Source organism: Molothrus aeneus, chromosome 12 (genome assembly GCF_037042795.1).
Source record: "Molothrus aeneus isolate 106 chromosome 12, BPBGC_Maene_1.0, whole genome shotgun sequence".
Classification (NCBI taxonomy): domain Eukaryota; kingdom Metazoa; phylum Chordata; class Aves; order Passeriformes; family Icteridae; genus Molothrus; species Molothrus aeneus.
The window spans coordinates 6423849-6436452 of record NC_089657.1 but is presented as its reverse complement, the minus strand read 5'-3'; the positions used below and the strand labels follow the sequence as shown (position 1 = coordinate 6436452).

At 42.1% G+C, this 12604-nt stretch overlaps 1 protein-coding gene across 8 annotated transcripts in view; it reads right to left on the bottom strand.

Annotated features, from left to right (window-relative positions):
- Nucleotides 1–12604, bottom strand: part of MAGI1 (membrane associated guanylate kinase, WW and PDZ domain containing 1) — a 338177-nt gene that overhangs the window by 43221 nt on the left and 282352 nt on the right. For all 8 annotated transcript variants that reach the window (XM_066558206.1, XM_066558201.1, XM_066558207.1 and 5 more), the window contains one exon: nucleotides 11115–11735. In XM_066558206.1, the coding sequence (XP_066414303.1) occupies nucleotides 11115–11735 (621 nt within the window). The remainder of the gene's footprint in view (nucleotides 1–11114; nucleotides 11736–12604) is intronic.

Below are 12604 nucleotides of genomic sequence, written 5' to 3'. Positions count from 1 at the left end.
GGTGACAAAGCAATGCCCTTGGTTCCCTATGATCCATTGCCAAAGAATTTCTAATAAAGGACAAATACCATCTAAAAGAGTAGATGGAAGTTCATCTTTTCCAGATCAGAACAATCAGCAGCAAGAGAGGCAAGTCTGTGCAAGCATAAGGGGAAGAAAAAATCAAGAAGAAATCCCCTACCTGTCCCTGCCAAACTTTTCTGCTCGTCATCGTGATTTGCATAACAAGAGTGACACTGCACTAGCAAAAAAAATTAGCTATGCAATATAAGCTTTAAGCAAGAGAATAATTTACACTGCAGTAATACAACCCTGCCATAAATCAAGTTTGGTAACTACCAAATGCAGTGAAAAATGCTACATTTCTGATGCTAATGTTCAATGCTAATGCCACAAAAGCAATGTTTTGAAGAGATCATCCTGGGCATTATTAACCCACTGTCACTGATGAAAAACATAATGAGGCATAGAATATTATTGCCATTAAGAAGAATTTCAGTTCTAGATGCTCTAAAGATGCTAAATTTTATTAGCCTCAAATACTCATTTTTGGCTGGGATGTTGAACAATTCCCTGCCATTAAAGTCTCAGTCATATTTTCAGCATCTCAAATGAGAATTGATTTTAGAAGCAATGAAAAAAAATACAGGCTAATAAAATGCTATTTAATTACTATGAAAATATAATTTTAACTATGCAGTAATATATAGATAAGATAATTCCAAGACAGTTAGGTAATAAAGAGATTGAAAATTAGTGTGACAATTACCCATCTAGCCTATGGTTGAAATCACGTCAGCAGTTCTTGTATTTTTATTTTGAAGCTCATTAAATAAAGTGCTTATCATGAAGCTCAAGCTGTCAGAGTCATATGCTTAGATGAAAACCTTTGTTGATATTTAAACAAATATGTACATAGACATTAAATTTCTGAAATTTCACAAATTTCAGAGGCTAAATACTAGAATTGGAAAGTAATTACAGACCCCCACATCCTTCTTACACATTTAAGGGGCTGTGGACACACAGTATTATGTATCTATTTTTCATATACATAAGCATATCTGTGTGGCTATCCATGAGGGTAACTTTCCTTTTCCAGAAGCCCACAAAATCCATCACTTACAAGCTTTATTTCTGGAAACCCTTGCACAATTTTTGGGGCATGCTGCAGTTTTGAAGGTGCCCAGTCCCATAACTCCTGTCCCAGGGCATGATCATGGAGATGCCAAAGGGCAGCAGCACCTCCAGGCCAACCCCACTGCCACTCCAAGCTCAGGACAGAGGACACTGGGGAGGAGAAACCATATTTTGCTACAGTCACATCTGTATTTATCCTGCTCAGTGAGAGTGTTTGTCTTCAGACTTACCACAGCACTGCCACAAGGTGTAAATCCATGTGCTCAAACTGGGTGGCTTATGGCAGATTCTTGTGTCTCATATCTGGAGAACAGCCTGTACAGAGGCTCCTGGCATTAGCTGGATGCTGCTATTAATATATAACATCCCTTAATAATCAGCTAGCATTTACAGAATGCTCAGGCAGATTCAGACCTGAGCAGTGCACACACACATGGCATGCTAAAAAGCTCTGCTAGAGGACAATGGTTTTATGGGTGCTTTCACAAAACATCACTTCATTAGTCAGAAAACAGTTTTCTATTAAAATAGATCATGACCTGATATACTCTCAAGGATGTAACCCGTACAGAAACTAATCCTGAAGGATAGAAAGAAAACTTCTGGGGACTGATATTTACCTGCACATCCCTACCGACTTCACCAGGTCCTGACCTGTCCCAGCATCCTCAGGCAGCTGTGTCACCTTCCTGAAGCTCAGCCTCCTCCACCAAGTCTCTCTGGCCTACAAGCCCTACCAAATTGTTAAGCCCAATTTATGATGCACTGCAGGTCTTTTGGCACTAAAGGCACAGCTTAACTGACTCTTAAAGCTGGTATAACCTAATTACTATCACCATCACAAGAATAAATCTATCTGACCGAGGCAAAAAAAACCCATTAAAATAAATAAACATAAAATCCCAATGCAGAATGGAAGAAACATTTAAATTCAGAATGGAGAGACTTAGAGACATGCAAACAGATATTTAAAAGCAATCCATTTCAGAACAAAACCATTGACTACTCCATTACAAAGTCATCCTTCTTCCTCAGTTTTGCCCACCTGCTATTGCTTTTAATGACTCTCCAAATGTATTTAATTACAGTGATAAACAGAGACCTTTCTTGGATCTCTGACACCTCATTACTTCTGTTATGGCTGGTTATTATAATGCCAAATCAAGGCAGCAGCTACTGCACCTACCTGCAGTGTGGCTGATAAAAACTCATTATTTACTTGCACACCAAAATGTCACCCAGGCAGTATGCAAGGGTAGGAGGAACAGAAAGTGGAACAAAACCCTCCTTGCTGCACCCCCAAGTCTGCTCCACTTCCTGCCGTGCAAATCCTGATGAAGATGTGGGAGGCACATCTCCAGCTAAATCTGCCTTACCTAATGCACAGTATTAGGTTCTGCTGTGCCACCTTGTGTTACATCACATCACATTTGATATAAAACAACACCGTGTGGGTTTGAGTTGCTCCACTTACACCACTTCAGCATTTAATACCAAAACCCAACCAACATAAGGTGAAAAAAAAAAAAAAAAGCACAAACTTTCAAAACCTCAAGCTAGGGAGGAAAAAAAAAACCTTTTAGAAAGAGTTTCAGAGCTCTCATCTTTCATTTGATAAGCAACCTGTTTTATTCTCATCTCAGAGCCTACTGCTTTCTGCAAGATAGGATGGTTCTGGCAATAAAACATCCTGATGAGGAGATTTCAGCCATGTCTTTTTCCTTCCAGCATTCAGCAAATGCTTTGGTTTTCTTACTGCTGCTAAAGCAGATCCAGATTCCCTGCCACAGAAAGGCAGCCATGCATGTAACGTGCACACCACCACTATTGTGCTGTCAGCACACAGGACTACACAAAACTGACATTATTTCCCTATTCCAAACATGTTAATTGTTCATCTCCTTAGTGATTAAAGCACAGGTTTCCTCCTGGCCTTAAAGCACTCTTCATGAAATAGCAAAAAGCTTTAGAAGATTATATCAACCCTTGAAATAAATGCAAAATGTGTAGCAAAATGCCAAATAATGAATCAGCAACTGCTCTATCCTATTTTACACTTCCAAGCAACTCTGGAGCTCAGATGACACATATGTCTGGGGGACACAAGCTGTAGCATAGATAGGCCATGCTGCCACAAAAATGCAGGCTAGCTCATGTAAAGCTGATGCTGACCCAAAAAGCAGATTTCACAGGAATCTCTTCATTTGCTTACTCATTTCTAGGAGAGAATCCGTGCAAATGGAGTTAATGAAGGGTAGCTGAGGGGAAAACACTTGGGCCTCCAATGCCTAACAGATTAGTGTCAGCAATTCACATGTATCACACCAGCAATAGCTGGAAATTCTGCAGGCAATTAAAATGTTCATACCCCAGCAATGCTGAGTCTTCTTCATTATCAGAACTATAATTATAAAGCTGCTTGTTATGGAATCAAATGTTCATAGGACAATGTGCTTTGTTTGGAGTTCCTTGGCCTCCTGTGGTTTAGGAAAGGCAGTTGAATATGAATACTAAAGCTTGAAATAAAAAAAAATAAAATAAAATTTAAAACCCCAACTTTAATTTGGTATTTTTATATCTGGAATTTTGGGAGCTAAAAGTAGGGTTTTTGCACACGTGGGCTTTTTGATATTTGGGTTTGTCAATTAGTATTTCAACTTGATGCCTTGTCCTGAAAAACTCCAGCAGGACCTGGCAATGTTAATTCATTAGTTCCTGCAAATGCATTATTTATATGAACGTTAGGAACATACATTAAACTATTCGGTGTCTGAGCATGCTACCAACAATTACCCTTAGTGGCTGTAGAATCTCTAGGAGTGAAAAACCTGGGTGAAACCCTGCTGCCTCCTGGAGTCCAATGGGAGCTTTGCCATGGACTCTAGCATCACCAAAAACCTCCCCCCTTTGTGTTTTTGGTCAGCAAAGTCATCCCAAACCTCACAGATTCAGATCATCAAAAACAAACTACTAATGTCACTAAGATTAACACCTGCAAAGCACTTTGAAGGAGAAAAAACACCACGTAATCCCAACATACTACATTATTTATCAGACGACCTGATTTTAAATGTTAAGTTCGGCTTATTTTTATCACAAAGAGAAAACAAGTTTCTGCTTGCTTGCTTTACAAAACCAATTACAGAGATCAGTGTATGGTGCTGCATAACAATACCCAGCATTGTCCCAAAAAGGCGTATCTAACACTCCCGAGCTGCTGCAGGAAAATTAACTCACACACTGGATTGAAACACATGCACATAAGCAATTCTAATGAGGGGTAGGAACTTCAAACTTCTTATTAAAAATACCTAAACTTTTAACATTTCCTTTATTTCATCTTTTCCTGACTTTAACTGATTTTCCTGTCTGCTCCTTGATATACTAGTGCCTAATCAGAGTAAGGCTGTGAGAGAATAGCAAATGTTACATCAAACTTGCTTTAAACCTTTTTAAAAATTTCAACAGCTTCTTAGAACATAATTCCAGTCATCAGAGAGAAAAGAATAACAAAGAGTGACTTGGTGGTTTGGAAAAAAATAAGACTCAGCTACTCCCAACTAAAGGCTGCCCCAGTCCTGCTCCTTCCCTGCACCTAAATTTTAACAATGCCTTTTTACTAGGATTGTCTAGTTTTCAGAAAATGGCAAAAAGGCACAATGCAAAACTTTTAAAAACATCTGATTTCTAACACAGTTTGTAAACCAGCTTCAGTAATCTGATTGCCTTCTTGCCAGGCAAAGCTCTTTAAAAGAAACAGTAACAAAAATAAACAAGAGGAAACAATTGAAGACAGATTTTTAAATGCCATACGATATTCCAAGTTAAACCAGGAAATCCATAACTCTGGAATTATGAAGTAATGACCCTGGAATACAAAGTAATGAACTTGAAAAATAAATCTTGGTCTTACACCTGGACATATATTTCTTCGAGCATACTGCAATTCTGATTTCCTAAATCAATCCTAATTAAACCCCAGTGAGGGGTGCCTATGAGTCTGGATGTATTATTTGTACCACAATATCAGGTATTTTTCAGCATACAGCTCAAAACAACCTCTACTGAGTGACAAATTGAAAGATTCAACAAACAGGTTTGGTGGAAGATACCTGAGTAGAAGGTACTGGGAGAGCTGGTGGTCATGGACAGAAGGTAAGACAAGGAAAAAAGAGGTGATTTGAAAAGGGATTTTTAAATAGCTTAGAAGTCAGCTGAGCACACCAGAGGGCAGAAAGGAATTAGATGTGCCCCTGTTCTGGGGGTCCAGGGAAGGAGCTGCCACAAGGAAACCCAACCATGCCGGTGGCAATGAACGATGCCTGGCAGCAGCAGCTCTGTGCTCAGCCAGATGGGGTCCAGGGAGCTCCTAGGTAAAAACTCAGCACAAAGACCTCACTATAAAGCTCTGCTCCCTCTACTGGGGCTGAAAACACTGCTGGAAATGGTGAACCTTTCTTCCCATTCCACAAGCTTTGGCACTGGCAAACGTGCTCTGTGGTAACCATCAGATGACTCCCAGGCTGTGACTTTTGTCCCAAATGCAGTTTGGACTCACTCTCTCTCTAATTCAGCAGCTGCTAAGACAGTTTGAAACTTTCTGGCAGCTCGATGAAGTGGCATGACTTTCAACTCACTCTTCACTGCAAGCCTAAAGGGTAAACAGAAGTGAGTGGCTTGTTTAAAAGAGTTCAAGTCTGCACTGAATAGCTGATTGCAGCTCTAATTATACCGTGGTTTTACATCATTAGGGATAGCAAATGAAAAGGAGCTCTAATTCCACCACTTCTTTTTTTTTTTTTTTTTTACCACTCAATGATCCAGTTCCAGGTAAACAAAGGAAGAGGAGACTTCATTTCCAGGTGGGAATTCCAGCAAGGGAAGGTCCATACTTAAACCTACTGACTTGAGGACCAAGTGAGCAGGACTACTGGAACAGACCTCTCCCCATTTCCACCAACCTCACTGCTTCCCACAAGCACCTTTCATTCCATTGAACCATAAATTGGGAAATTACCATGGACTTTACATGAAGGTAAGACTCAGGTAGCCACAGATGGGCATTTAGACAAGTAGATGTTGTATTGATTCTTCCCATAAAATACATTTAGTTTTGACACTCTTGTGTATATCTATAAACCTATTTAGCATATATATATATAAATTTATTTAAAATTTATATATATATATATATAAAAAAATATATATTTTTTTTCAGAAGATGTATTCCCATTCCCCAGTTCAATGTGAGTTTGGCACTAGGCAAAGCAATTAGAAATGGCACTGATTTGCACATGACATGTGAGTGACATTTCACCTGCGTGCCTTTACTTTGATCTGGACCAAAGTGGGAACACATCTTCCAGGGGATTATGTAGATCAGGCTAAGGTTTATGCTATTTTTGACCTTCCAGTGAATAAAGATGCAACTAAGCACTAACTGTGAGAGCTCTGAAGGTAAATTGTCTGTTAAAACCTGCACGAACACTAAGTTTAAATCTTGGAACTGAACCCAAACTAAACACATATATTTTGGTTAACTTGAAGACTGACCTAAAAAAGAGGTAAAAAAGGAAAAAATATCCTCTTTAATCAGAGGCAATTCACAAAACATAAAATACATTAAAATTTTCTCTGAAACAAATATTAGATCTTAGTGATTCCAAAAAATACAGCACAGTAGTTTTGCAGAATAACTTGTTCTTATACAGCCCCCCACCTGTTCCAACACAGGCACAACTTCCAGAATAGAAGTCCCTTGGGAAGCAGTGAAATTATTGTGACAAAATGTTTCTTGTATTATGAATAGAGTCTGTGCAGAATGGAGAGGTATTTGAGAATTGCTTATTTCAGTTGATTACAGTACATAGGCAAAGCTTCAATGACTAATGGATTTCAAGTGGCAAATAATATTACTTTGTTTCTTTGCTTTCTTTTTTTTTTTTTGGTAGAAAGTACTTCATGTACTTGGTAGGTACAAGGTTAAAAGAATCCTTTCAGCTACAAACATTCAAAATAAAGTTGTACCTTTTACAGCCACCTTAACAATAATTCTTTAAAATAAACAAGGTATGTAATCACATATGCTTAATTCTGCATTTTGTAGCAGCAGCACTGGTTTACTTTCAGGTGCAGAGCTCTCAAGTGGTGCTGCTGGGTTATCAAGCACCTCCTCTGCTGTTGCAGGCACCATGTCCTGTCCCCTTCGAACGTGCTCAGCTTCACCTTCAGGCAGTAAAGCCTTCACGCCTCCTCCAGTTTGACTTACAGGCTCTAATGGCTTGGCACCCCCTTCTCATTTCCAGTTTAAATTACTCTCAGCCAAACACACAGTTGTTCAGCCAGCTCCTTCATTTAAGTACATTCTATGTCTCCTGCCTAATAGAGACAATAATTATTTTGTCCCCTCTGTCCCTTCATTTTGCTAAGCAAAATCAGCTTTTCCAGTCAGCTCAATCAACTCTCTGCACCCTGGGGGAGCTGAACTCTTTCTGAACCCCTCAAGATCAGTGAGTTTTATCCAGTTTTATCCACACATAGGTGAAACAGGAAAACAACAGCAGTGTGACTGATCCTACAGAGGAGAATAAGGAGAAGAAAATACAAAAAAATTAAACCAGTTACAGACAAGGTAAATTTTCTATGAGGCCTCTGGAAAGCAAATTCTCAGTGATCTGAATTGGTATTGAAGTATTTATCCCAATCCTGCAAATGATTTTAGATGACACCTGAGCACACAGAGGGGGCATTTCAGCTTCACCCCTCCTGAAATCATCAGGATTCATCATCCTTGTGTTCCTCACTCAGAGGCAGCAGCAGGATTTGCCCTCTCCCATAAACCAGTGCATCAGCTGAACACACTTCACAGTAAATATTTCACAGGCTGTTCTCAGCAACTCTGCGTTTGCATTTTAACAATTAGATCTCCTTGTTGGGAGTGCACCAGCAGCTTGGAGCAGGCAGAGCTTTTCCTGTGTATTGCACATGTCTTTCTGATATTTTTCTGCTTGATTAGTAATCACTTTGAACATCCTTTCAGCAGCTCTTGGATACAAGCCTTGGCATCACAGGGATGCTTCCTGCACAGCGGGACTGAATGCAAGCTGGGCTGAAGGAAGGATGCTGACAGCAGCTGAGCACTTTCCTCACTGGACACCAGAGGGAGGAGGAGGAAAGGATAAGTGACAGAGAAGCTGAAGAACAGCTTCAAGAAAGAGCCCTGAAGGAGCTTATCAGACACCTGAGCCAAATACATTTCTGCAATCGCACCAAAATAAAGAGCGGCGCCTTGTCTGGGGATGGTGCTGCTGAGGAGAGACTTGGCAGGGGTAACAGGAGGTGAAGTTACAGGGAAAGGACCCGAGTGCAGCAGCACTGAGAGCCAGGTGGATTTCAGCCAGTTCCACCTTTGTTTTTTCAAATACTTTAGGTTGTAAAGGACCTTAAAGATCATCTAGTTTCAACCGGCCTGCTGGGCACAGGACACCTTCCACTGTCCTGGGAATGTCCAAACCCCATCCAGCCTGGCCTTGGACATTCCCAGGGATGGGACAGCCACAGGTCCTTTGGGCACCCTGTGCCAGAGCCTCACCACCCTCACAGGGAACAACTTCTTGCCAAGATCCAATCTAAACCTACCTACTTGTAGTTTAAAGCCATTTCCCCTGTCCTGTCTCTACATGCTCCTGTAAAAAGTCATTCTCCAGCAACCTCGTAGGCCCCTTTACGTCCTGGAAGGTGCTGTAAGGTTTCCCTGAAGCTTTCTCTTTCCATGTTGAGCAACCCCAGCTCTCAGCCTGTACTCACAGCAGAGCTATGCATACCCTCATGCCTCTGGTCATCTTGGTGGCCTCCTCTGGACGGGCTCCCACAGGTGCAGGTGTTTCCAGTGCTGGCCCCCAGCTGGATGCAGTGCTCCAGGTGGGGTCTCACAAGGGTGGAGCAGAGGGGCAGGGTCCCCCTCTCACCTGCAGCCCAGGTGCTGGATTTCTGGGCTCTGAGTGCACACGGCTTGGGCATGGCCAGCCTCTCATCCCCCAGCATCACCTTAGAAGACTTGAACAAACCTGACAGGTTTTGGGTCTGAGGCTTCTACTGTGCATCCTCTGCTTGGCTTCTCTACCATAGCTTGAGCACCTTGGTCCAGCTTGCCTCTGGATGTGAGGAGAACCTTGTTTCAATAATAAACTGTGGGCCAGGGCCACCATGATCTCCAAGTTCTGTACCCCAAGAACATGAAATTCAAAACTGCTCTGCTGAGATGGAAATGTGAGGACCTTGAAGGAGGGAGGGAGACAGTTCAAGGAGACTGACATGGTACCTTATCTAGGAAGGCGATAGCAAATGTGGTTAGTATCTTGATTAAATTAAAAAAAAAATAAAAAAAAGATTCAACATGATTATCAGGGAACTATTTACTATTTTATTAAAACTAGGCTTTTATTTCCTCATCTAAACTTTTCATTATGCCTTCAAGGCTTTAGGAGGATTATTAAATGTCAGGCACAATTCAAATAATTAATATATGGTGTTACCAGATATATATGCACTCTCCAGGAGGATTAATAATAGCTGCTATTTTTCTTCTAACCATATTTTCTCCATAATACATATATTAATCATGAGAATGAAGTGCATTTTTAAAATCTCTCTAGTACTGAAAGTCTTTAAGGAGCTCACACTTTGAAAATTGAAGAATTCTTAATATATTCTGTTCTCTACTTTCTAATTTACTATCAAAATACAAAAATACAGTAAGCACTTGGAAAGAAAAGAGTATAGGAAAGGCAGAGCTTTCTCCAGAGCTGCTATTAACTGCAGAATCAATGTATTCAACGCCTTGAAATAAGTCTTGGAAAACAACAAACCAGACTTGTGAAATCAGGAAACAACTTGTCCCTTGTTAAAATGGACTGGCTTTTGGTGTTTACTGCAATCAAAACACTTTAGAAAAGTCAGCAGGAAAGTACTTTCATAGCACACACTCCCCTCAGGGCTGGCTGGGGCTGTGCTCAGCACCTTCCTGTCCCTTTAACTCTGCCTCTGCAGCGAGGTCATTCCTGATATCCACGGAGCACCCATGTGTGTGCTGTCCATAAAACCCTGCATGGGACAGGGAGCACAGTGGGGACAGCCCTTTGTCCCTCTGAGAGCCCCAGTGCCAGGGAGGGAGGGAGAGCTGACCCCTCTGCTCTTGATTTTGCACTCCACAGCCAACCTGGACTTTCCTGTGGGCTTGACCCTACCCCAGCAATCTCAATCCACAGGTTAAAGGGGTGCTGCCTCAGGTTACTTTACACTTACTATGTGCAGGGAAAGAGTTCCTGTGGATGGACTGACCACTGACAGGTTACTTGCCAGCCATTCTCCATGTGGGCTGCCTGTGGGATGGGTTTTGTACCTGCCGGTGGCCTCAGCAGTGCTACCAGAAAATGAGCTCAGCTCCCAATGGCACAGCAAACAAATGTGCAGAAGTCACATTGCAATTGCGTACAACTTGGAGAAATTTAAATTCTCTTCTAGGCTGCCAAATGTATCCCAGGTATAATCCTTCCCAATGAAGAGTCATTAAGTATCTGATTTTGAACAGTGCAAATTACAGAACATATTACCAGCCTTTTCCATATCTCAGAATAGCTCAAGGAATGTCTATGTTCTATTTAAAACAGTCAGGTTTTCTGAGCATGAGACCAGGGTTGTTATGTAAGCAAAGGTGTAACCACACCACCCTCCTGCCCCTTACCAGCTCTGTGTGCATGTGGGAACCTGAGCATCACCCACAGTGCACCAACACACAATAAATAATTTTAACCATCGATGTGACCTGACAACTGCCAACTTGGGGCAGTTCCTACATCTCAGGAAAAAAACCCATTTCTACAGAGAAGCTTAGGAGAGCAGATCTTTCGTGACATGCATTTTTTCCTTTTTCTAATTTCAAGAAGAGGTGTTTTAAAGCAGTTTTGAAGCCTTACCTCCTCGCTGCACCAGCAACGTGACTTCGCTTCCCTTAGGACATTCAATCAGCATATCCACCACCTGGTTGTGAGTGAGGCTCTGCACATTCTTCTTGTTGACTTCCACTATGAGGTCTCCCTCCTTCAGGCCGCGGCACCGCGGGCTGTCCACAATCTGTTTCACTCTTTGGCCTCCCCCACCGGGGCTGTCCGCTATAGTAAACCCAAAGCCCATGGGCCCTTTCACTATGTGCACAGTTATGAGTTCAGGCTGCGTGGCTATGGAGGATGCCAAGGACACCGTGTCGTTGGGGTAGCCGTGGGGTCCATTGGAGGAGACCTCGGCCGGGCTGCTGGGCCTGGCCTCCTTTGTGCCATTCACTTTCCCTGTTTTGCTGCTGTGGCTCGCCGGGGAGTCGTAGTTCTCCTGCCCGTTCACAATGATGGGCTCTTTGTCCAAAATTGCCACGGACGTGACCAGGCTGGTGTTGGGGTCGTCGGGGTCGAAGGGCAGGGGGTAGCCCCGGCACAGCTCCAGGTCCACGCTGGCTCCGATGGGGATGGACTGGAAGATTTTCACCACCTGGGCGTGAGTGTGCCCCAGCACACAGGTGTCGTTCACGCTGACTATGACGTCCCCTGCAGCGGACACAGACAGACAGACCAAGGAAATACATTCTGTGCACTGCAGGAAGGGGAGGGCTAGAGCCTGAGAGCAGATCTGCAGCACCCACAGCTACCACTCACAGGCAACAGCAGCATTTCAGCACAAGAAAAAGGAGCGATATTGTAAATTCACAGCAAGCTCCATGGTGGGGAAGAACAATGCATCTGACTCCATGTTGTTAGAAGGCTAATTTATTATTTTATTATACTATATTATATCAAAGAATACTATACTATACTAAAGAATACAGAAAAGATACTCAATGCTAAAAAGATAATAATCAAAACTTGTGACTCCTTCCAGAGTCTTGACACAGCCCTAATTGGCCAATGAGTCAAAACAACTCACACCAGAATCCAATGAAACAATCACCTGTGGGTAAACAATCCCCAAACACATTCCACATGAGCACAAGACAGGAGAAGCAAATGAGTGAGAATTGTTTTTCTTTTCTCTGAGGCCTCTCTCTGCCTTTCAGCTTCCCAGGAGGAAAACCCTGGGTGAAGGAATCATGTTCAGAGAATGTGAATGCCACAGAGCGGTGACACTTGGGCGAGCAAAAACTCTGTGGATTCGTGGCATAAAGCCTTTATGTACATTAATGTTTTTGGAAGTGAAAATGGAATTGGCTCATGCAAAAAATTAACAAATTTAAATGCTGGTATATGGCCCATTTCACAGCTATTTTGAAGTCCAGCTCTCACTGTTACACGTTGACATATGACAGAAACAAAATTGAGAGCACATGGGAGCTGTAACAGAAGGCTCTCAAATACCAACTGCTCAGACACAGTGAGTGCCACATGTCATGTCTCATACTTCAGCCTGAAATCCAGATATT